The sequence below is a fragment of the Dermacentor albipictus genome, chromosome 8 (assembly GCF_038994185.2).
Source record: "Dermacentor albipictus isolate Rhodes 1998 colony chromosome 8, USDA_Dalb.pri_finalv2, whole genome shotgun sequence".
Classification (NCBI taxonomy): Eukaryota; Metazoa; Arthropoda; class Arachnida; order Ixodida; family Ixodidae; genus Dermacentor; species Dermacentor albipictus.
Window position 1 is genome coordinate 3022310 of NC_091828.1, and position 24259 is coordinate 3046568.

Consider the following 24259-nt stretch of genomic DNA (forward strand, 5'->3'; position numbering starts at 1 on the left):
ATCCGGACAGGCCGCCAATGGAAACTGACCCTGGCAAACTTTAACACCCGAACTCTGTCGAGTGAGGCTAGTGAGGGTTTCCAGAAGAGGGTTATAGCGCCGAAAAAACACAACACAGAGCGAACGAGACGGGACAGGCGCATCCTAGTGAGGGTTAGCAGTACTATTTGAGGAACTATCTCGCATTGTTTTGGATATGATTGGCCTTAGTGAGAATCGAACTGGGGATTCTTATACAGTGCTGACTAACGGCCATGTCCTCTGCTATAGAGGTCTCCCAGATGAGAAGGAGTACGGGATAGGATTCGTAATACATAAGGTCCTAGCGGGAAACATTGACGAATTGTACAACATTAGGAAGAGGGTAGAACTAGCCGTAATCAAACTAGAAAAGAAGTATAGATTCAAGGTAGTACAAGCCTACGCTTTAATGATCCGTCACGTTGACGATGCAGTAGATCAGTTTTATGACGATGCTGAATTAGCGACGAGAAAAGTACAAACTCAGTATACTGTATTAATGGGCGACTTCAATGCAAGAGAGGGCGAAAACAGGCTGGTGAACAAGCGATTGGTAACTATGGCGTCGATTCTAGGAACGCTAGAGAAGATATGCTGGTGGAATTCGTAGAAAGAAATCTGTAATCAATGAACACCGCTTTCAGGAAGCGTAGGAACATAAAGTGGACATGGAAAACCCCTATTGTTAAACAAGAAATGAAATTCATTTCATAGTTTCTACCGGTCCCAGCACAGTGACAGGGAGGGTAAAGTGCAGTGATCATAGGTTAGTGAGCGCTAGGGTTCACCTCAATTTGAAGAGAGAGAGACAGTAAAATTGGTCAAGAAGAAACAGGTCAACCCAGCGGCAATAAGGGTAAAAGCAGATAAATTCAGCCTGGTACTTAGAAAAAAAATACACATCCTTAGAAAAGAGAGACAAAGATAGCATAGATCTAATGAATAAAAGTGTAACTAGGCTAGCTTCAAAGACAGCAAGTGGGAGGCAAGGCACGAAGGCAACCAGTAGGCAAGCTCTCCCAAGTAACCAAGTACATAATAAAGAAACAACAAAGAATGAAAGTTCCCAACTCAAGATATGAGATAAAATTCGTGTGGAAACTCCTTCTATAGCTAGCGATGAGGTCAGAAGGGCCTTGCAAGACGAAAGAGGGAAGAGCGGCACGAGAATATGGATAACAGTCGATTTATTGTAACATAGGGGAGACACAGTGCTTGGAAAACTAGCGGCTCTCTATACGAAGTATCTATCGGCTGAAAGGGTCGCAGAAAACTGCAAATATGCCAAAATTGTACAAATCCACAAAAATGGACATCTTAAAGAATTGGAAAACTATAGGCCCATTAGCTTATTCTCAGTTGTATATAAAAGATTCACCAATACAATTTCCAGTAGAATAAAGGCAGAACTGGACTTTAGCCAACCAATAGAACAGGCTGGCTTCAGTTCGTGATATTCTACAATGGATCCCATCCATGCCATTATTCAGGTAATCGATAAATCCGCAGAATAAAATCAGCCTCTCTATATGGCTTCCATATATTACTAGAAGGCATTTGATTCAGTAGAAATACTAGCAGTCATAGAGATATTACGTAATCAAGGAGTACAGAGCACTAACGTAAATTCCTTGGAAAATATCTAGAGACATTCTACAGCTACCTTCATTGTGCACATCAAAAGTGACAAGTTACCTACAAAGGTGCAGCAGTGGCGTAGAGGTAGAACATTCGCCTCGCGTGCAAAAGGACCCTGGTTCGAATCCCGGTGCCGCGCAATTTTCGGCCAGATTAAAAACGAAATCCGCGTGTTGATCAAATTGCATAAACAGGCTTGGAGTGTCGCCTGAGCCCGGTGACCATAACCGGTAACGCACTCCCTCACCAGAGCAGCATTGGCCACCCTCGTTCAATACTTGGCCACAACCTCCTATATGAGCACAACAATCAAATCCCGGCCCTCAGTACTAAGCAGCTGCGAAGCAACTGACTACGGCGGCGGTCAGATAAGAATACCTGGCTCCGGACAGGCCGCAATTGGAATCTGAACCTGGCAACGTTTAACGTTAGAACGTTATCTAGTGAGGCAAGTCTAGCAGTGCTATTGGAGGAATTAGAGGGTAGTAAGTGGGATATAATAGGGCTCAGTGAAGTTAGGAGGACAAAAGAAGCATATACAGTGCTAAAAAGCAGGCACGTTCTGTGCTACCGGGGCTTAGCAGAGAGACGAGAACTAGGAGTCGGATTCCTGATTAAGCAGGTTATAGCTGGTAATATACAGGAATTCTATAGCATTAACAAGAGGGGTGCAGGTCTTCTTGTGAAACCTAATAAGAGGTACAAATTGAAGGTCGTACAGGTCTACGCCCCTACATCGACTAATGATGACCAAGAAGTCGAAATCTTCGATGAAGACGTGGAATCGGCGATGGGTAAAGTAAAAACAAAATACACTATACTGATGGGCGACTTCAATGCCAAGGTAGGCAAGAAGCAGGCTGGAGATTATCCCTCAAGGGAATAGTGTATAACAGCTGTTGTGTTTTACCACGGACTTATCTACCATGATTACTGGTTTAAGTACTCGGTCATGCTTTCTGATGGTACTAGACTCCTCCTCACTAAAACGGTATTGGTTCCCGTGTCTCTCAAGACTGTAGCTTTGCATCCGTGTATCTCGCCTTTCGCTACAGGCATGTCCTGCTCTATCTGTCCGTCCTCTCTTTACCTCACGAAGCATGCTGTTTTATCCATGGCGTCAGCCCTGCATTCGTCGCCCTTATGACCTTTGTTTTGGCACAACTGGCAAACCGCCAGTGTTTCAGGATGATTATCTCTCACTCGGCAGTTCATCGCTACATGACCTAACAGGTTACATAGAAAACATCTCTGGGGTTCCCTTCGTCTACTGATTTGCCCCTGGTCCTTCATCTCTCCATATGCTGTTGTATGCGCATCAGTGTCGCTCTTTCCTAAATGTTTCAATCCCTGTGCAGGCACGTACCCAGGATTTTTTTTCGGGGGGGGGGGGGCTCACCACCTCCATCATCATCATCATCATCATCTGTTTTATGTGCACTGCAGGACGAAGGCCTCTCCCTGCGATCTCCAATTACCCCTGTCCTGTCGCCAACTGATTCCAACTAGCACCCGCGAATTTCCTAATTTAATCGCACCATATATAGTTTTCTGCCGTCTTCTACTGCGCTTCCCTTCTCTTGGCACCCATTCTGTAACCCTAATGGTCCAATGGTTTTCTAACCGGCGCATTACATGACCTGCCCAGCTACATTTTTTCCTCTTGATGTCAATTAGAATATCGTCTATACCCGTTCGCTCTCTGATCCAAACCGCTCTCTTTCTCTCTCTTAACGTTATGCCTAGCAATCTTCGTTCGATCGCTCTTTGCGCGGTTCCTAACTTGATTTCAAGTCTCTGCCTCATATGTCAGCACTGGCAAAATGCGCTGAGTGCACACCTTACCTTTCAATAATAAAGATAAGCTTCCAGTCAGGAGTTGACAATGTCTGACGTATGCGATCCAACCTATTCTTATTCTTCTGTGAATTTTCTTCTCATGATCAGCGTTCCTTGTGATTAATTGACCTAGGTAAACGAACTCCTTCACAGTCTCTAGTGGCCGACTGGCGATCCTGATGTCTTGTTCCTTTGCCCGACTATTTATCATAAGAATATGAATCTTCGCCTTCTGCATATTGATATTCAACCCCACTCTTACACTCTCTCAGTTAAAGTCTCCAATCATTTGTTGTAACTCGTCTGCATTGTTGTTGAATAGAACAATGTCATCGGCAAACCGAAGGTTGCTGAGATATTTTCCGTCGATCTTTACTCCTAAGCCTTCCCAGTTTATAGCTTGAATTCTAAGCACGCAGTGAACAGCTTTGGAGAAATTGTGTCTCCCTGTCTGACCCCTTTCTCTATAGGTATCTCCCTGCTTTTCTTGTGTAGAATTAAGGTAGCTGTAGAACCTCTGTAGATATTCTTAAGCGAAGGACGAGTCAGTAAGACGAAAAACTATTTACAGATTATATTTGCAACAACGGTTGTAGCGCTGACCGGTTTGATTCACAGCGCGAGCCCAGTTCGTTCTTCCTCCTCTTTTCTGGAGTGATGGCGCCCACGCGCCTAGTTCAAACAAACAAATACCACACGCGTGTAGCAATATTTTCCAAGCTATTTACGTATTCTGTACTCCATCATTACGTAGTGCCTGTATGACTGCTGGTATCTCTACTGAATCAAATGCCTTTTCGTAATCTATATAAGCCACGTAGAGAGGCTTATTGTACTCAGCGGATTTCGCGATAACCTGAGTTATGACATGGATGTCATCCATTGTAAGGTATCTCTTCCTGAAGCCAGCCGGTTCCCTTGGCTGACAAAATCCAGTGTTGCCCTTAATCTATTGGAGATTATTTTGCTAAATATTTTATATAATACTGGGAGCAAGCTAATGGTACTATAAATTTTCAATTCCTTAACGTCTCCTTTTTTGTGGATTAGTATAATGTCTGCATTCTTCCAGTTTTCTGGGACCCTTGCAGTCGATAGACACTTCGTATAAAGAGCCGCCAGTTTTCCAAGCATTATGTCTCCTCCATCTTCGATTAGGTCGACTGTTATTCCACCTTCTCCTCCCGCTCTTCATCGTTTCATTTCTTGCAGGGCCCTTCTGACCTCATCGCTAGTTATAGGAGAGTTTTTGTATCCCGTTCATTACTGTTTCCAAGTGAGGTATCGTGTCTCCTCTGAGTACTGTATACACGTCAGCTTAGAGTTTTTCCGCTGCTTTTACTATATCTTCGAGATTGCTGATGATATTATCTTTTAGTGTATACATCACGGTTTGCCCCAAGCCAGGTTTCATTTTTACTGATTTCAGGCTGCGTTCATTTTTTACAGCTTCTTCACTATTTCTCATGTTATAGTTTCGAATATCAGTTATTTTCGCCTTGTTGACCAGTTTTGACAGTTACGCGAATTGCGTAACGCTGTGCGGCCGCCAGTCCCATACAACCGCGTAGAGCGCAGGACTCTGCGATTCTAGATGTACTGCGCTTACCGCGAAAGGTTAGATAAACACCCACATAAGCACAGCAGAGAATTGGCTACGTGAGGCGGTTCGACCGATAACTGTAGAAGCGTCATTCAAAGCAAGTAATTGTTCTACACTTCCGGCAGCGTTTTCTCTACTTCCTTTTTAAGTAAAAAGATGTTGATCCCTAAATATTCTCATAAACGGTTAACTTTTTTTATTATTCGATTTTAGTTGCAGTTTGGTTGTTGCCTGGCTCTCTCCCTTAGTAGATCGCTTATTTTCTCAACTCCTTGCGATTTTTGTTTCGAGTTGCCAATTTTGCACGAAAAGTGCTATACAATTAGGGAAAAAAAGACGAGGTAACGGGTGACAGTCATCTTGCTTATGGGTTTAAGGGTTATTGCAGGGTTTGATGATGGACGCACTTTCACATTATTTTATTTCCCACCTTATCTAACCCATATCACGTGTATATGGTTGCGGGCATCTGCCAGCCTCGCGGCGAGCCGTAACTCAAGGAAATAATGAAGCAAAGGGGAAGGTTAAACGCAATTGGCGTTTTCTCCGGCCGCAACTCGTTCCACGCGAGTACAGACCAGCTCAGTAACAGCTGCATCCATTTCCTGGTCCCAGGATCAGCCTGAACAAAGAAGGTTGAACTAACAAAAGCAACAAATATGCGCGCGACGGTTGAATAGATGGTGAAAACTGAACGCATCTCGAGTTAATCGCACGGGTGCGGAATCTATGAGAAAACTGTCCTTCACATTACAAGAGATGCCGATAACTACCGCCATCTAAAAGGAGTGAAAAAGGCAGCATAATGCTGACCGAATAATAGCTGCCAAGTCTCAACATTGATCTGGCGGCGCTTTAGGAATGTATGAGGAGCGGTGGCGTGGGTGGGGAGGGGGGGGGGGGGGTATGCCATTTGATTTCGGGGGGGGGGGGGGGGCCCTGGGTACGTGCCTGTCCCTGTGCTTCTACAAACTGATCCGTTTGTTCTGCCATCTGTTCCAGAGTTTGTAGCTTTCTTTCCTTAAGGAATATCCACAAATTGCTGCTACACCTGCCAAGAAACTGCTCACCCACGACCTTGTCGCGAACCCCTTCATAAGTTTTGTCCGTCTCGGACAGCTCTATCTACCTCTCAAAATAATTTGTGAGCCGACAGGCGAACTGCTTGCCTGTTTCTGAATCTTCAGGCTCACATAGCCTAAACTTCTCTCGAAACCCTTCTGCGGTGAACCTGAATCTTTGCAGTAAAGTTTTCTTTACCTTGTCGTAGTCTAATGAATTCTCGGCTCGCATACGCCCAAAGACACTTCATGCCTCGCCCACTAAACATAGACTCACTCGTTCCTCTCCCAGCCTTGGTCAATTACTAATTACTATAATTACTATCTCCAAACCAGCACGATCAGTGACGGGGCCGAAATAGAGTGCTCAAAATATCCTGGGACGGATCCCAGGAAGGATTCTATCCTGCCAGGCTCGCCAATATGTGTCACGTGGATGTTTGGGCCTTGCGAATGTTGGGAGAGATGGAGTCGGGGGACGCAGGTGGGCACAGCAAACAGACTTTACTGTTAACAACCCCAAAATAAAACTAAGTCAAAATGGAATTCAAAACTGAACTGAATAAGATACAACTCCACACTCAATTGCTTATCCTAAATAATGTCCTTATCTTCACCTACGTGCGTCCTTGGTGGGTTTCGCGCGAAAGTCCGGCAACCCTGGCCTATGTCTGCACGCTAACAAAATAGAACACTTACGAGGTTCAGTCGAGTTTCGCATCTCCAAGCCCGATGTGCGTCGGCTCGTGCTCCCAGTCGGCGCTCCCGTCGACTCCGCAAGTTTTACTTCCTTGGTATTGGCCGGCCAGCTCCTCCGTCTCGGATACCAGCATCCCGAACTATGGTGACGTGTCACACAGGCCTGCCTGGCTAGGCCTAACACCGGGCTCCGCCGCTACCTCTGCGTGTGCCGACGCGAAGCTTCGGGGACTATCGTCCTTGCTGGTCTGCCGGAGAAGGGGGATCCAATTCCTGGGGTGCCCGGTAGCGCCGTGGGAGGCTGCAGCAGGTCCCGGGAGCCTCGCTCGAACGTCGTCGAGGTCGACGGCTACACCCTGGGTCGCCAGCGCCACGGGCTCGTCCGAACTTTCAGGGCTCCTGCCGCCAGTGCGAAGCTGGTGCTCCAAGCTTCTTGGCCCAGAGTCACGTCGATAATACCACCTTGGCCCCGCTTCTCCTCCGATCACTCCTAGGGTCACGCGCCTCGAAGGCTCGTGCCGTTCGGGCCGGGCGGCTCACATCGTCCTCTTCTTTCCTTTTTGTCCTACATTCCTCTTACAAATGGCAACTTAAGAAAATGCGACATTTGGTTCCGAGCTCTTTGTACAGGACTGCATTACACACGCTAGTTACTGCCCAAAAAAGTAACAAAAATATTGCATACGAGTTTTTCATATTGCTTGTTCGCACTATAACTCAACCTGTGTCTTCTAGTACGCTGAAAATTTATTCGTCATTTCCTATAGGGAGGTTCACAAGGCAGATGCACGGCACGATGCACTTGATTGACATCTTTTGGCGCGGAGACACGTTGCATGTGCTCTTTCAACGCCAGCAGACTGTGAGTTCCGCGGCGCGACCGGCGCGCCGGGGATGGCTGTTTGGCTGAAACAACACTTGCAATGAGTTTGTGGCTGCGACAGGAAACATTTGCGTCCATAATGATTACTGCAATGTATGGCGTGGTGCGGTGTAGTGTGGTAGATGTGCCGTTGCGGACATGCACTAGACACATTTTAAGATAGTGACTACTATCATCTCCAACCATTCTGCTTTGCCGGTAGCAGTTTCATGCTTAAATCTACTCGATTACGGAAGAGCCAGCATTTTTTTATACTTCGCTGTAATTATTGCGTCTACCTAGGCAGCGACTGATCAAGGCAGGCAACTCGTATCGCTGCCTTATATCATCACTTTTACGCAAATTTTCTTGATATATTTAAGATTCTGTAAAGGGATATAGCATTTCGCGTATTTTGTTTTTATGAAAGCGTGCCAGCCAGCTTCGGGCACGTAAATTCCTTATGTGGAATGTGAAGTATTTGTGTGGGAGAACCATTCTATTGATGAACATATATCTGCTATAATGAAGATGTAGCTGAGCGCCACCTACGGTGATTATTGTTTCCCAGCGTTACCAGATGTCATTCGTAATTGTAGAACCAAGGCCAGCAATCACAATTAGAAAAAGTAACGCCATAACAGTGACATTGCATATTTCTGCTAAGTTAGCCTATAAGCTATAAGCTACTGAATTAAAGTTCTAAGCTATTGTAGCCTACAAATAGACTTACAAGATGTTATGGCGATCCTATATGTATATATATATATATATATATATATATATATATATATATATATGTATATATATATATGTATGCATGTATATATATATCCTTTGCAGCGTTGAGAGGGTGTAGACTTACGCTGGATATACATTAACATGTGGACCGCAAAGATATAAGAATCAGCAGATAGGTAACACGGTGACCTTACTTAAAAATTGCTTCGCGGATTTATTTGTGAGCGACAGGGCGATTTCTTATTTCAGTTTAGACATTTTATGAAACTGTTGATTTCCATATGAGGCTAAAAAGTATAAGGACGACATTGGATGGGAAGAGCTGTGCCAGACTGCTAGGCCGCGATATATTGCTGCTGCATAGGGATGGCTTTTCTTAAGACGAGGAACGGTCGGTTTATGGGCAGAAGGCGTTGGCCGCGAGCGTTAGCCATGCGGCAACCACTGGAGGGCTGCTCCCCTAGATCGGAGCCATTACGGCAAGCAATGGTGATGCGGTGAGCTCTTTGTGCTTTCAGAGAGTAGGCGTAACTGAGGAGGAAGAGTATGCAATTGTAGTGCGAGACGCGGTGTTAGCACAGTGGGAAGGTTTCAGACATTCCAACTCTATAGCTTTCTGGCTGCCGTTTATGTCGACGATCTAACTTGAGTCGCGACGCTCTAATAAGGCAAATAGTCCAAAGTAGTGACGATCGAAGGACGAACAGGGCAGTGCTTGACAAAGGCGTGAGTATACGACTTTTGGTCGGGGCTCGCACGCATATATGTCGGGAAACACCAGGAAACACGGGTTAAGTAGTAAACTTTTTAAGGGGGTCCGCAGCTGGTTACACACAGCCGGCCGCAGGCATCGCAAAAGCAGTGACATCGAAGACTATCAGGAGTCATGCAAACTCAGCGCTGGTGCAGTTGGGGTCCAACTTCAATGCTCAGTAGATGCCCAGGATCGTAAGAGGAAAACGCTGAAACCATTCAGAAGACATCGCATCAGATATGAGGGCTGACTCAAAGTGAGGATTGAATTGCTCGATGAGATCATTTGTCTGTGGATAATATGCCACTATGCATAACCGAGTCATGCCAAGCAGATGTAATCACTTCGTAAAAAGTGATCACTGGAAGTATCCACGGTTTATTACGATAGCGGTAGGGCAGGCGAAACATGCCACCTATCCCGACAGAAATACTGCTATTACGGTGGCCGTTCTTATGTATGGGTTGGTGAGTGCTTCAAGTCACTGATTAACTCAATTGACGCAGGTTAACAAGTACCAGTAGCCTTAGTAGACTGCCGTGATGTTGCGTGAAACATGATGAAACGGTCATCGGGCAATAGAAACCTTTAGGATGGAGGGATATGTTAGCGGTTTGCTTCGGCTCACAGGCAAGCGTCACAAGTGCGGAACAAGTCTCTTTTATCGGCATTCAAGCGCGGCCGCACAAAGTGAGCCGCAGTGAGACTTTGCATGACATGAAGAGCCGGATGTCCAAGCTTGAGCAAAACGCCAAACAGATGCTGACGAAACGCACCGGCATCTAGGGTTTGCTGTACACCCGTAGAAATTTGACAAGCTATAGGATCACGTCATTCATATGCATATGCTGGAGATAAAGAAAAGTATTGGAAGTGTAGAAGTGACGAAGTCCGGTGTCCAAGAAATGTAGCTCCGCAGTCGTCTTAACCTTGAGTAGAGATGGTTTGGTGGCTGAGGTTAGTGTGTCGGCAGGGATGTTGCTCGGGCCACTGACGTGCCGAGAAACAGTGGGAAATTGGGATACGAGCGATCGATCATGCACTTCGCTAAGAGTTCGTGGACACCAAGCGAAGTGCATCACTGAGGGCGCCTTATGGTGTACGGGAGAAGCTTGCGACCGTTGTACACGACAAACTCATTGCCCTCAAAAAGATGTCACAAATGATGCAGCGCAAGTTATATGCCCAGGATCTGGCCCGTAGACGGTGTATTTCGTTTGGGTCAGTTGAAAGCGTTTCCAGGAAAATGCCGTTGCTGGCAAGGAGTCTGATTATTTACACCTGAATCACGCCCGTACCTATGCTCGAAGTCAAAGTCACCAGTCCGAGGGCTGCGCCGGGTATTGGGTGCATTGAGGTGGTAACATTGGTCAGGGCATGCTTGATTGCGTTGAAGGGATCATCACAGAGAGACTGCCCAACATGGGTAGTCGTAGTGTCTTTGACCGTGATAAGCGGCCAAGTGGCGGGACGATGGTGGCACAGCTCCATGTAAATGGGTGGTAGAAATTCATCAGACCAAATAGCCAGCATAATTTCTTGAAGAACGTGGGCCTTCGAAGAAAGATGATGGTTCGCACCTTTACTGAAAGGGGCCTTGTGCAGTGGCGTTCATGTGGTGACCGAGGAACTGGAGATCCCGTTTCCCGTAGTTACTTTTCGGCACGTCATAAATATAGGCGTATTGGGAGGGGTGCTCGAAATGCATGTGAATGTGCTGCGAGTGCTCTTGGGAAATAGAGCTGGCCGTCAGCAGGCCACCCCCGTAGGTGAAGGAAACAGAAGGACATGCGCGACGTAGTCGATAAAGAATTGAAATAATTTTCCAGCCTTGCATAGGCATCCGTAAGATCTCGTAGATGCCGAACCTTGTTGCTATGGTAGGCTGCGGAATGTCCCTGTCTGCTACTGGTAATTGATGATAGGTCCCTACTAAGCTGAACTTTGAAATGATGCGGGCTTCACGCGAGACTGTACTAATGTTTGAAGTATGGAGTAGTGGTTACCGGTTCGGAATAGTATTGGTTTTAAGGGACCAACAATTACCACAATGTTAGCAGTGGCTATTTTGGTTGGGCACCATGTGCAGAAGGGATACCGAGTTGCTGGAAGATGGCTGAATAATCCCCAGCTCCAACATGCGTTGGAATTGCGTTGCAACATGCGTTGGAATCCTGAGCGTGTCCGGGGCCAGACTACCAAACCGAGAAAACTCCGGAAGGCCCACGGTGGTTACTTAGTAGCTCTATTCTTCGTGCTTTTCTTTCGTTGTACCGTGTGTTTTTAAACGTAGTGGCTATATTTCAGCTTAACACTTCTATAGGGTGTTTCACAAAACATGACTCAAGTTTAAAATAGGAAGCCAAACATACATGCATGTGATCAACGGTCTATCTCTCTCAGTCATATTGAATTATGGAAGTCATATTGAGGTGCAAGATGTTGTATTAGTTAGCTTTAAGAATGCGAAAGTTTACACATTTGTTGAATGCATAAGTTTGACGCAGTAATTCTGCGAAAAGCCGGGTTTTAAGGGACCAACAATTACCACAATGTTAGCAGTGGTTATATTGGTTGGGCACCATGTGCAGGGGGGATGCCGAGTTGCTGGAAGATGGCTCAATAATCCCCAGCTCCAACATGCGTTGGAATTCGGCACCTGGCATCCTGAGCGTGTCCGGGGCCAGACTACCGAACCGAGAAAACTCCGGAAGGCCCACAGTGGTTACTTAGTAGCTTAGTAGAACTACTACGTCAAACACTTGCCTTTGCTTCATGTTGTTGACGAATTCGACTTCGCCCTGCCATCTGCAAGCCGCCTGGTTAGCTCAGATGGTAGAGTGGCTGCCCCGGAAAGACGGTGGTCCCGGGTTTGAGTCCCGGACCAGCACGAATTTTTCTTCAACTCCGAGGCTTTTCTTTCGAGGAACCCGTATGAGGTTCCTTTGTAGCAATTGCTATGAACAGGTGGATGTCTGATTTTCCATTTATTAATGCCTAAGTTGTATTTCATATGATGTAAAGTGCGGCCAGAAACACGCAATGGAATTGTTTTATCATGATATACTTTACTTGGCTGTTTTTTTCTTGCTCTGAAGAAAGTCGGCACAAAATGACAGAAATGAAGTTTGTAGGCCAACACAGCCGGCAGGACAATGTCATTTGCCGGTGACGAATATCGGCTGAAACGCACTGAAAAGTAGGGTGCTCTTTTTAAACGTTAATGTTCGCGTGCATCGCCCAGCATTTGTCATACATGAATGTGGTAACCTGTCAGTCACGTCAGTTCCAAAAAATGAAAATGTTATTATAGAGACCCGCAGAGTATTCGTGGCGACCGGTTGAAATTAGTTGATGCGCTTAGGTCTGGTGCTGCTCTGAAAGTTGGTATATTAAGGGTTCATGTTCTGGCTCGTCATCAACAGCTTACCTAGGTTTACGGCAAGACAAAGCGAAAGCCTCTCTCAGGGATTATAAGGATTTTTTCAGCAACTACAATCAAAGGGCGTTTTAAAGCGAAGCTTTCTTTGCCTCTTCCTTCCACTTTTCCACTGTCTGGCACGTAGCGTCGGGAGGTTGTTAAGAGCGATACACGGCAGAAGCGCGGCAGAGAGTAAAGGTGGTGCGAGAAACTCTTTATGGCATTTCCAGTGCGTGGCGATGCTGCCATCTGGAACTACCTTGGCATCGCCACAGTACACTGCTAACTACTGTAATTATCTGTGACCCCTCGGAAAAGTATTGCAGAAGCTGTGGTGGCGTTTGACATTCCACTAACCTGCAATCGTCCAGAGGGTAAGTACAATGGCAGAGAGGAAGGAGAGGAGGTAGAGAAAGGAGGCAAATAATTGCTAGGACCAATGCAGTCATTAAAGAAGTCAATCGCAGCTTTGCCCCTCTTCACTCGCAGACATCGGGTCAGGGCGGGAGAGGGAAAAGGTGGCCGTACATGAAATCAGCACTTCTGAGCCCACCGCGGAAGCTGTGCGGCTATCGCGCTGCTGGGTCGCGCGTTGCATTACGACCGCGGCAGCGGAATTTCTAAAGACGCGAAATGCAAAAGCGCTTGTGTATTTACATTTGGGTGCATGTCAATGAAACCCACTGAGTGTGATTAATGCGGAGATCGCCGTATGCCATGCCTGATAATCCGATTGGGGTTTCTACACGTAAAGTCGGCGTCAGTCTTGTGTAGAGTGCGGCGAGGCCGGCCTCCGGGGCACTCGGGAGCCGGCCAGCGACGTGTGCCGCTAGCTTCTGTGCACGTTTGGGCACAGCAACTACGTTTAGACGTCGCTGGCTGGCTCCTGAGAGGCCCAGAGGCCGCCCTTCCCGCACTCTACACAAGAGTGACGCCGACTGTACAACCCCATAATTGAAATAAAATTTAACACTTGAGGCAACATGCGATGTGCCGTGTTAGACGATGACAATGCTAACCTTCTCGGAGTTTATGAACAATAGCACACAAGAACGGCTCAAGCAAACAAGTCTCCCTGTACATTCAGTGTACAACTCCGACAAACAGCAGTGGGACACGCAAGGTAACGTTTAAGATCAACTCATCAATCTCGTATTGTATTAAAGGCTAAATAAATCAAACATTTGCCGTCGACATGAACACTAATTATCGTCAATCAAAGTGAACAGAACAGAAAGCTTCGCTTATGTCGATTTCTACAAGGCGTGGGATCTGCATAGTTTTTCTAATTTTTAACCTACATTTTTACTCTCTAGTGCCTTGGGAATCATGAATTTGATGACGGACCTGCAGGGTTGGTTCCGTTTTTATTAAAAATGCAAGAGGCGAATGTTACAGTGCTTGGAACTAACCTGGACACTACCAATGAACCCATCTTCACAAGGGAAAACCTCACGTTGCCGAAGTCCATAGTGTACAACATTTCCGGAACACAAGTAGCCTTACTAGGTGTTGTAACTACAGAGACCATGACTATTGCCAAACCGGGTAAGTGATTTAGATTAGTCGACATTCGTGCCTTATATCGTAGTCCGACGAGCCTTTCCAGAACAATATTGGAAATAGAGAGGTTTTTTATGTCTTTGATATCACACGCCTGTTATTTCCGTGTTATGATGTCAGCCAACTAGCCCGATTGGCGATTTCTCCTCCTCACAGACGCCAAATTGATCTTAGCACCCATGTGCTGATCCATAGGTGGGGCAAAGCAAGAACTATGTGGCTCTGAATTTGTTATAAGCTTATATTTTATTTTATTATGTGGAAATTGCTGTTGTACTTGAAGGTTTCACAAATATTTGTCTTATTTTCACAGACATGCTACTTAAGTAACGTAGGCCCACAATATAAGCAATGATTACGAGACAAATATGGTGTTGGAAACGTCATGATCGATTTTATCTATAAACTCTTTTAGCCGTGTTATTACAAATACAAACAAATGACCCTTCTGGGTTTCCAAGCCATTTCTTGCTCGATTCCTGGTCCTGGCGGTCACGTTCGTGTGGAAGTCGAGTGCAGAAATACTCGCAAGGTGAAAGAAGGCCATGCGTTCGAAATTCCTCTGGAGCTACCACACTGCCACGTTTTTTTAAACTTGTGTGTCGCTTTGGGAGAGGAAATCCTCTAACTTTATTGATGGCGCTCCCTCTTTCAAATAAAAGTGCACCGTGCATTCATCTCGTAACTGACCCGTGTCGATTCCACTAGGCAACTGTTCACAACATTCGAGCCTTCGGAAAACACCTATATTTCAAAGCTGGTATGCGGCTAGAACACACTCTGTCATGTAAGCATCGATGAGCGACGCACAGATATGCAATAATGCCGTTATTGCAGCGCAAGATAATGCAACTCGGAGAACAGTTCTAGGTAGCAGTCACACTATTTAAAATAGAATTTGGAGTATAGGCACAAAATGGGGCCAACAAACATAAAAAACATAAACAAACATAAAAAATGGTAAGCGTAATCCGGTAAATCAGCTGCACTCTTAGAAAGTGGGCAGCGTTGCTTCCTGGTTGGTGAAATGACATCACCAACCAGGAAATCATGAAAAAAATGAGCACCACCACTGAGTACTCGTGAACGACCATGAGCTATTTGGCTTGAGTCTAGGCTTGAGTGTACCTTCTGTCATATATTGCATTCGTCTTCCTTATTTCTTTGCCCCATCACGCGGGAGGAAATTTTGAGATTGTTTGTGATAAAAGGCGACGTTTTAGTAGACAGCATCGCATGGCCTTGGTATAATTGAAAATGCTGATAACCTTCGTGTGCTCCTGTGAACAAGGGTACATCAGCCTCGGTATGGTGGCTAATCCTTAGCACTTTACCCCTCTGGTTGTTGCAAACTTCTCGCTATGCACTAAAAAATTTAATAATCAATCGTTAGTACCACCGTTGTGCGCACGGCGTTTGCGCAACGATATCGAAGAGTGCCAATGCAGGGCCATTTCACTCGTATGCGGTGGATCGTTGAATTGACCAAGAGCCCGTTCTGCGCCGCTTTTCGAAGTGGAATCTCCGCCATGAGACCCCCATAAGCACACTACTGTATTATTTAAGGTGTGAAAAAATCTCCGGACCTGCCTAGCACATGGTAATAAATTCATTACTGAATTTTTTGCAAACGCGAGAAGTGCAAGAATGGCCAGAAATGTCCTGAAGCGAAGTTTTATTAAATTAACAAGAAACTGAACGATCTTCGAGAAATACATAAAAATAACCACGAACTCACTGTATAACTGGGCCGCCTGCGGAAAACAGTCAAGGTTCTTGCGGTATTAAATAGTATCCTCAAATTACAAACAGAAGAACTTGAGGAGAGGTCTCAGCGGGATAACTTCATATTTAATGGTATTCCTGGTGCGAAAACAGCATGGCAGCAGACCGAATACAAATTAACCTTTGTACCAAAATTCATGATTTTCCCATTTCCACCCGGATTTATGCAGCACGTCTACCACTTGGGCACTATTTCAACTTATTAAGGGTAACAAGGGTTAGGAAAGTGTAGTAACTTGAAAGCAAAATAAAAAATATATTTTCACGGTGCAGCCAGCTCAAAGCTAAAGATATAGTTTTTTATGGAGACTTGTGCCGCATCTGGTATCCCTCCCAAGGAATTGATCGATATTGCAAAAGGTCTTCCACAATCACCGAAATTTAATCTGAGCTAGGAACCAGTGCGGGTGAACAACAAATGCATTACGTATTATGCGCAGACTGACGTTACTGAACCAACGAAGCCACACAAATATAATAATAATCAAAATGGCATTTCTAACAACACCACATCTTTTCTTCTTACGTAGGAAAAAGACGAGTAGTGTTCAACTGCCACATTCCTCGCCTTTACGCTAACGCAAGAAGTGTTCTTGAAAAGTTTGAAGCATTACCTTCAGCGCTTGACGCATGATCTTCGCATGGAAATAATCGAAACCTCGCAGGTGTATCACCGTCAGCAGGCATTTGGTGTATCGCGACACCACAACTGTGAGCGTGTAATCGTTGGACCTTCGCGCGCTTAACCATGCGTGGCTGAGCCGTGTCTAGAGAAAAACGGAATCCGGAGGGTTGATGCCGGGTGTTTGGACCTTTAAGTAGCCTTGGTGGAGGCAACATGCCCCTTTAGCCGTAGTCCGAGTGGACGGAACGCCTAGCTTGACTCGCTTCGGGTAAATCTGCAGTCGCCTTTTCCTATCTCTCTCGATGTCCTTTACCTTTTTTTCCCTTATTATCTTTCCTGCCACCTTCACTTACATCTTACTTTCCTCAATTTCCGGTGGCAAGACATAATTTGGAGTTATCTATGTAAACTTGGATACGTTATATTTCGTTATAGCACCGATGCACAGTTGGTGCATGCAAGTCTATCTTCAGTAGCATTGTAGCATCCCGTTGTTGGGCTCCGTGCTGGGTGACTGCCAACACTGCACAATAAACCCTATGGCCTCAACCTTTCTGTCCCCCCAACCTTTATGGTGACTGCCAACACTGCACAACAAACCCTATTCCCTCAACCTTTATGGCCTCAATTTCCTTTCTAGCACTGCCTCATTGTTTTCCCTCAAAAGGAGGAAGAACCGATGAAACATAGGCTTTCCTCACCTATGTCAAAGATAACGTTCAGAGATTTAGGGCCGTTTAACGTAAAACTATTGCAATGTGTTTTATTCGAATCTCCTGACGTTAAATTTGCGTAACTACCGACGCAAGCATCGGGCGGTCACCCAAGGGGTTGTCTGAACAAACCAATCCAATACTCCCCTCGTTCATAGGAGGTCACTTTTGTTTGCTTGAAAAGCGCATAACATTGCCTGCACTGACCGGCTTGTCTTATCTAATTGGCTGACAAGAGGAGACGAGCATGCTCGAGTCGAGAGGGATTCCATGGGGCCGAGTCACTGCACCGAATATCGATAACCGGATCAAGAAGGTGGTGCCGACGTCTGCGATTGGCCCGCTTTATCTTACTTAGCTTGCGCTGGCTCGTCGACAATCGCGGCGGCATGCAACGGAAGCGTAAGAATGACGCTCTAACGGATCCTCAGCAAAAAATAGTTGGCAGAAGGAGGTCGTAAACGTGCCGAAAGTTCTCGAAAACGTTACACGGCCACACAAAAAGATTCATTACACGCAAACAAACCCATGCTCTCCGGCAAGGGCGAGTAGGCAGTGCCGGAGTGATCGGCGGCAGCCATCTTTTATTCCTTTCGGAGCGGGGCAGCCTGCGCCTATTCAGAAGAAAGTTCAGTTTTGTTCGGCATAATAATGCATCTTTAACGCATATGCGCCACTTTGACGCGGTAAGTTCTTGCGGTTTTGTGACGTCGCAAAAGAGTCAAAAGAGGCAGGCGAAGTGGGTGCAGCCCGAAACCATTCACCAATAGCCGAGAGCTAATGGCAAAAAGGCGTCGAATCAGAAATAAATATTTGTGTTTTGTTCGGTCAAATTATGCATAATAAGTGTGTTCACGTCATATCAGATGGGGGCTTTCGCGGTTTTTGTGACGTCGCGTGACAGAGAGGTGAAGTGGGGGTGGTCCAAAAAAGTTTTTGACCAATCGTGGTGGGCTGATTGCAGAATTGGAATAAAAAAGTTTGGAAGAGTTTTACGTTTAGCACCCTTGTTGTGATTCACTGTGAAACCCCCGACAAGAGTTTAAGGAGTATCTCACCATTTCTCGTTAAACAATATTTACCGTAGACTGTTGCATGCCCACATTCTACATACTGATTATAAAGCCTGCATAGGAGCAGATTTGGCTCCTGTTTTAGAGGCAAGTATGCAATCGATGATTGTGTGCATACTGTAGTGTGTGAACAATAGAATGCCTCTTAGCGCAATCATTGCTTCTAGGTGACTTCCGAGTGTTTTACAAGAAGGAAAAAAAAACTGCATATTAAGAACGTCCTTGAAACCTATCGCAAGACTTGCGCTTCGGTTCCTAATAAGTAACTGCTTTGGCATAGTAAAAAATATCATGGACTCCTCTGTCTTCGGATGAGAAGGGTATAATGATTTGGCATTTGAGGTATGTCATTGGATGGTCTACGAACAGACTCATTGACTGGACGTTTTCGTGCTGCTCGAGAGCACCGTTTAAAGGGAGATCTTCGGCCTTCGCGCAACCTAGAGCGCCGAGTATTTTCTATCTCTAATTCGTTTTATCATGGCCTTTTATTGCACATGATATTTCGTCGATGTCCGGAAACTTCAGTGCGTTGCAGGGGTGTTTTGGCAGCTCAAAGGTTCCACACTATTTTTCTTGCCGAAGCCGTCTCTCCGGGCCAGTGGTGACACATGTTTGTTCGAACAGTAGTACAAAAAACAGCGCCAAATACACGAACCTGCACATATAATAAGAAGCCAACAAACAAAGACACCACAAACAACATACGAGAAATTACTTGTACTTGGTATTACTGGAAATTATAGTGGCTCAGAAAACAACTCGCCAAAGGTGGGATACCAACCCTCGTATTCACAATACGCGTGCGATGCTCGTACCAATTTAGCTACCACGGCGCCGTTCTCCCATCCATTTTTCGGGGCATTCATGTTTTACTAATAGAACTAACTCTGGGGGTGTTAGCTATCGCCACCACTCGCAAACCTGGTGGCGGATGTGGAATATCCTTGCCGCCGCAAGCGTCACCACTACGTCGGCTATTTGGGTGACAGAAACTGGTCAATAAATTCACTCATGCTACCTCAAGGCATCAAAGTTGCCGGATTCCAGATCCTCGTAATGTAAGGAACGAGAAGAAAGGGAACCAAGGAGCGTGATTTTTATTATTCGTGTCAAAGAAGCCAACAATTACACCAAGGACAACATAGGGGATATACCTCGTACATACTAAATAAAACTATAAAATGGTAAATTATTCGAAATGAACAAACCCGGGGACTTTGTTTGTAGGCTTATGATATGAATTATAACAATCGGCCCTCTCGTTTCCCTTTCTCTCGCGTTTATAACGTTACGCGTGCGTCGATGCCGGCAACATTTATACCTTCATGTAGCATGTATGGGTTTATTGAGCAGTTGCCGTCACCCAAGGAGATCAAGCTCTCGTAACGCCTGCTGCAGAAAGGATGTTCTACATCCGCCGCCAGATTTCTGAGTGGTGGCACTGGCTAACACCCGCAGGGGTAGTTCTAGTGGCAAAACATAAATGCCCCAGAGAGTGGGCGGGCAAATGGCATCGCGGTAGCTCTTTCGGCAAGAGCATCGCACGCGTAATGCGTAGAGGTGGGTTAGTATCCCACCTGTGGCCAGTTGTTTTTTCATCCACTTTGATTTTTTAAGATGGTATCAATAAAATTGGAGCCCCTTGGTTTCCTTTCATCACGTTCACGACCTCACAGAGAAAGAAGAACATAGGACGAACGCTAGTTCCGACGCCGGAGCTACTGCGTGATGTGTGCGGAGCTATTCGGACAGTGCAGTGGCTTTGCTATGTAATTTAGCGCCGGAAAAAATATGTACGGGCTACACATTGTTAGCGCGCACATATTTATGTAACTCGATATTTATGCGCAGGTATTTATGCAATTGGCTGGCGTCTGGAGCAACGGGGAGCAGCGACGTCATGCGCAATTTCTCCGCTTCGGCTTTCAGACAATAGCACCAACACTGACGTTGCCGCCTACACCCACCTACTCTTCAGTGTCATGATCTTTCGTACAATTATGCATATTTTAGGCAACTTTGCATACAGGCGCCTACACCTCACTGCTAGCTGTTTCCAATTACCATTCACTACAACGAGTTCCCTTGAATTATCCGCAGGATCCTATCATATTGAAAGGTGAAGCAATGTTTGATTTCGTGTAATCTTTTTCAGTCGAGTCTAAAGCGTTTGTAAAGGAGTATCACGTCGTCGTGTGCACAGATTTAAATTCAAGATAAACCAATGATATAGAGCGCTACCATATGCAAAATGTGATATCAATGAGCCCTTTGGTCGCAAATTATTGCGGTGTCACGTAGTTAAAATCGAGCTCAATATGCTGTCCACGATTGTTAATGCTTTATATGGGTTACTTCCGCGGATTGTAGCAATGCAGCCTCACCTTTGTGCAGCGATGGCATGGTATTGCATAATTGGTTTAGGGTTAGGGTGACAAATATTCGCTGAATGATTCCGGCGCTTTGTCGGTAAAAGACACAAGGTACTTAAATTTATATATACACTGTTTGTTTTCAGGTGGCGTTCAGATACTTACAGAAGCTGACAGCATTAACAATGAGACAAACCGTCTTAAACAAAGTGGTGTAAACGTATTTATTTTAATTAGCCACGTTGGATTTGACGTCGACCAAATTCTTGCACAACAGTGCCCTGACCTCGATCTCATCGTTGGAGGCCATACTAACACATTCCTTTATACTGGTATGAACGGTTTCTTTGATTTGTATTAGCCAATGAAATTCAGAACCGTATGTCGTAAATTGCCCTGGTTATCGCAGTCAGGATTGTTGAACAATGTTTTGTCTATCGGCATCTCATATTACGTACCTGGGAGCACAGATTTGCATTCAGGCTCGTCCCTCCACACGCTCGATTTTTAACAGCAACTCAGGAACTCTGAGAGATGTCTAGGTTAACTATAACTATAAAACGTGAACCGTTTAACGCGTATCATGACAGTCTCTATAGCTTGCGCAGTTAAGTTACCGTCAGACATATTACCGCGTGCCCATCCTATTAGCACACAACTGTTTCACCAGCTGAGCTCTAGTGGCTGTCTCGTGTAGTCGCTGGCTAGGAAGCGGCTCATATAAGCAAGCGCAAGTCAGCTTTGCGACTCTATAATGAGCGACTGGTTTCGCAGTGAGGCCTGTCTGAAATTTCTTTTTTGACATTTTTATAGCGCTACTTGTGTGAGACGTGCAGGCCCTTCAGTTGGGGCTGATGTGCTCAAACGTGGAGGTATTTTATTGATTTTAACCTCTAAAATTACATATGTTAAGTTCAGTGCACGTTGTAACAATGATAACCTGATTCGCCACGCGTTACACAGTTAACGAAATCTTTCTTACGTGCGAAAAAAAAGGCAACGACAGTAGACCTCATCAAATTTTTCGGCTGGGAACTCATTTAGTGCGATAGCAGCGGTCTCCCGCAATTAGAACCACCCTCTTCCTTTTCCTTGGCTGCCTTCCCCAAATAATTATGTTCACCCGCTAATTGGCAAAGGCAAAGAACACAGTGCCTATATACCTACTTCATAGGGTTGATACGGGGATTGCGGAGAGGTCACGGAATCATGTAATGACTAGCAATAGAATGTAATAACAGTAAAAATATAATTAGCAATGTAGATACAAATGACATTACATATTTAAAGTAATATTTATTCATGATTAAAAAATGCCATATTGAAAAAGGAAAGTTTGCATTCCATAGAAAATTTCACCTTAGGCTCATTTTGATGTAGGCAGCTTTCCTTCTATATGAGATGGTGAAGAATATTGTGGAATTCTGAATAGGTTACTTACTTTCGCGCCCTAACACTCTCCATGTTAAGTAGGGTTTATTTATTTATTTTATTTATTTGTAATACTGCCAGTCTCAGTTGAGACCAAAGCAGGTGGGCACAATTTTACAGAAAGAAACCAACAGGTCGTGTTACATGGTACATAAAAGAAAAAAAAGGAAAAACGCTTCCTTAACTACTGCAGAAATCACCATTAGTACAATACTTTTGGTTGGTATAACAATATGGCCATAACAATATAACAATGTAGTTAGTATAACAATATAACAATATTGTATTACTAGAATTTATATAAAAAATAGCGAATGAATGACACTTGTAAGATCAGAGAACTTATACAGCCAACAGACAACTGCGCAGAAACGGCGAGTTTGGGGTTTGAAATGCATAAATTCCACGCACAAAAATAAGTATTACAGATATGTGGGTTAATATTAAGGTATTTGGATGTGTTAAGTGGCGTCTTCTCTGTTTGATGTCTCCAGTAGGTTGATGAACGATGAAAACGACGGAGAGGAAACTATGTCTGAGTGGAGGAGATTCCATTCTCTGATCGCACGTGGGAAAAGTGAAAACTTGAACGTGTCATTGCGAATACTGTACTGGTTTAGTGTAAATGGGTGATTTTTTCGCGACAGGCGTGATGTAGACAAAGTAGCGTACTTAGTTCGGTCTATCTTATAACTGTCGTGCATTAGTTGGTAGATGAATTTCAAGCGGGCGTGTCTGGCCCTAACAGATAGTGTTTTAAGACCTGCATCAGCTAAGAGGCTTGTAGGGGAGTCATAGGGACTGTATTTGTTAAAAATGAACCTCACAGCTTTTCTTTGCACTTTTTCTAGTTTTGATATGTTAGTTGATGTGTGTGGAAACCAGATGATGTTAGCGTATTCTAAGACGGGGCGAACAAAAGTTGTATAGGCTAGTAGTCTGGTGTGTTTCGGTGCAAGGCGTAAACATCGTCTAAGGAAAAAAAGCTTGCGTAATGCGACTGAGGTAGTATTATCAATATGTAAGTTCCAAGAAAGGGTAGAAGAGAATGTCAAACCTAGGTATTTGTGGTGATTTACTTTATTCAGGCAAGTGCCACCGAGGGCGTAAGAAAATTCTGAAGGCTTTTTTTTTGTTGTAAAGGACATGCATACAGATTTAGTGGTGTTAATTGACATTTGCCACTCTTTACACCAATTGCACACCAAATCGAGTGCTCTGTTTAATAATAAGTGGTCTGCGTAACTGAGAATTTCTTTATAAATAATACAATCGTCCGCGAAGAGCTTAATGTCACATTCAATGTTAGCAGCAATGTCGTTAATAAAGATCAAAAATAGCAATGGGCCCAGTACTGACCCTTGGGGAACACCGGAGGTGACAGCTACAGACCTGGAAGGGGTGTTATCTATAATAACATATTGCGGAGAGGTCACGGAATCATGTAAGGGTAGTGTCTAACGCGCAAATACGAACCTTTCTGGAATCGTGTTAACTAACAAAATTTGTTGTTGGGCTTCTTCGTTGAAGTTAATGAATACTGTTAAGCGCAGTTTCAGGACGGGACAAGAGAAAACAACGACGCACTTGTCCCTGCGTGGGTGTCTTCTCTTGTCCCGTCTTGAAACTGCGCTTACCAGTGTTGCTTTATTACCTTATGCTCGCAGCTGTTTCGATAAAGGCTTATTCCATTATTTCTGTGCGAGGATTCAACCATTTAGGTTTTTGAAGATATTTGACTCATGCGCTCTTGGTGCATCACGTTTAGTTCCCCTTATCTGGTAAAGCTCCCTTGTTGTCAGTGTATTAAATTTCGAAAAGGCAATCAAATTATCACGGCTAAGCTATGAAGACAACGATGTTGGCGTGACTGAACGCTAGAACTGGCTAGAAGCCAATGTTATTCAGCATTCTAGCTTGACCAGACTCAACCAGCTATTATTTCCCCACGCCGCTGTAGCTGTTGTCGACAACAGAATAATATTTACTGCTTACCTTCTCTAATTCTACCCAAGTTCTTTATCGAGGGATCTCACTAACGGAAGTTTTTCTCCC

The 24259-nt window shown here is 44.9% G+C and overlaps 3 protein-coding genes across 3 annotated transcripts in view; 2 read left to right on the plus strand and 1 right to left on the minus strand.

The window, feature by feature from the left end:
• The window catches only part of LOC139048652 (protein 5NUC-like), a 31487-nt gene extending 17292 nt beyond the window's left edge, over positions 1-14195 (plus strand). The window contains exon 3 of the mRNA XM_070523128.1: positions 13956-14195. Coding sequence (XP_070379229.1) covers positions 13956-14195 — 240 coding nt within the window. The remainder of the gene's footprint in view (positions 1-13955) is intronic.
• Positions 1-24259, minus strand: part of LOC139048613 (uncharacterized) — a 334616-nt gene that overhangs the window by 103798 nt on the left and 206559 nt on the right. The gene's annotated exons all lie outside the window — the stretch shown is intronic.
• LOC135921167 (5'-nucleotidase-like) overlaps positions 20925-24259 on the plus strand; it is a 232739-nt gene continuing 229404 nt past the window's right edge. Inside the window, exon 1 of the transcript XR_011507818.1 lies at positions 20925-21105. The gene's annotated coding sequence lies outside the window, so the exon portion shown is untranslated. The remainder of the gene's footprint in view (positions 21106-24259) is intronic.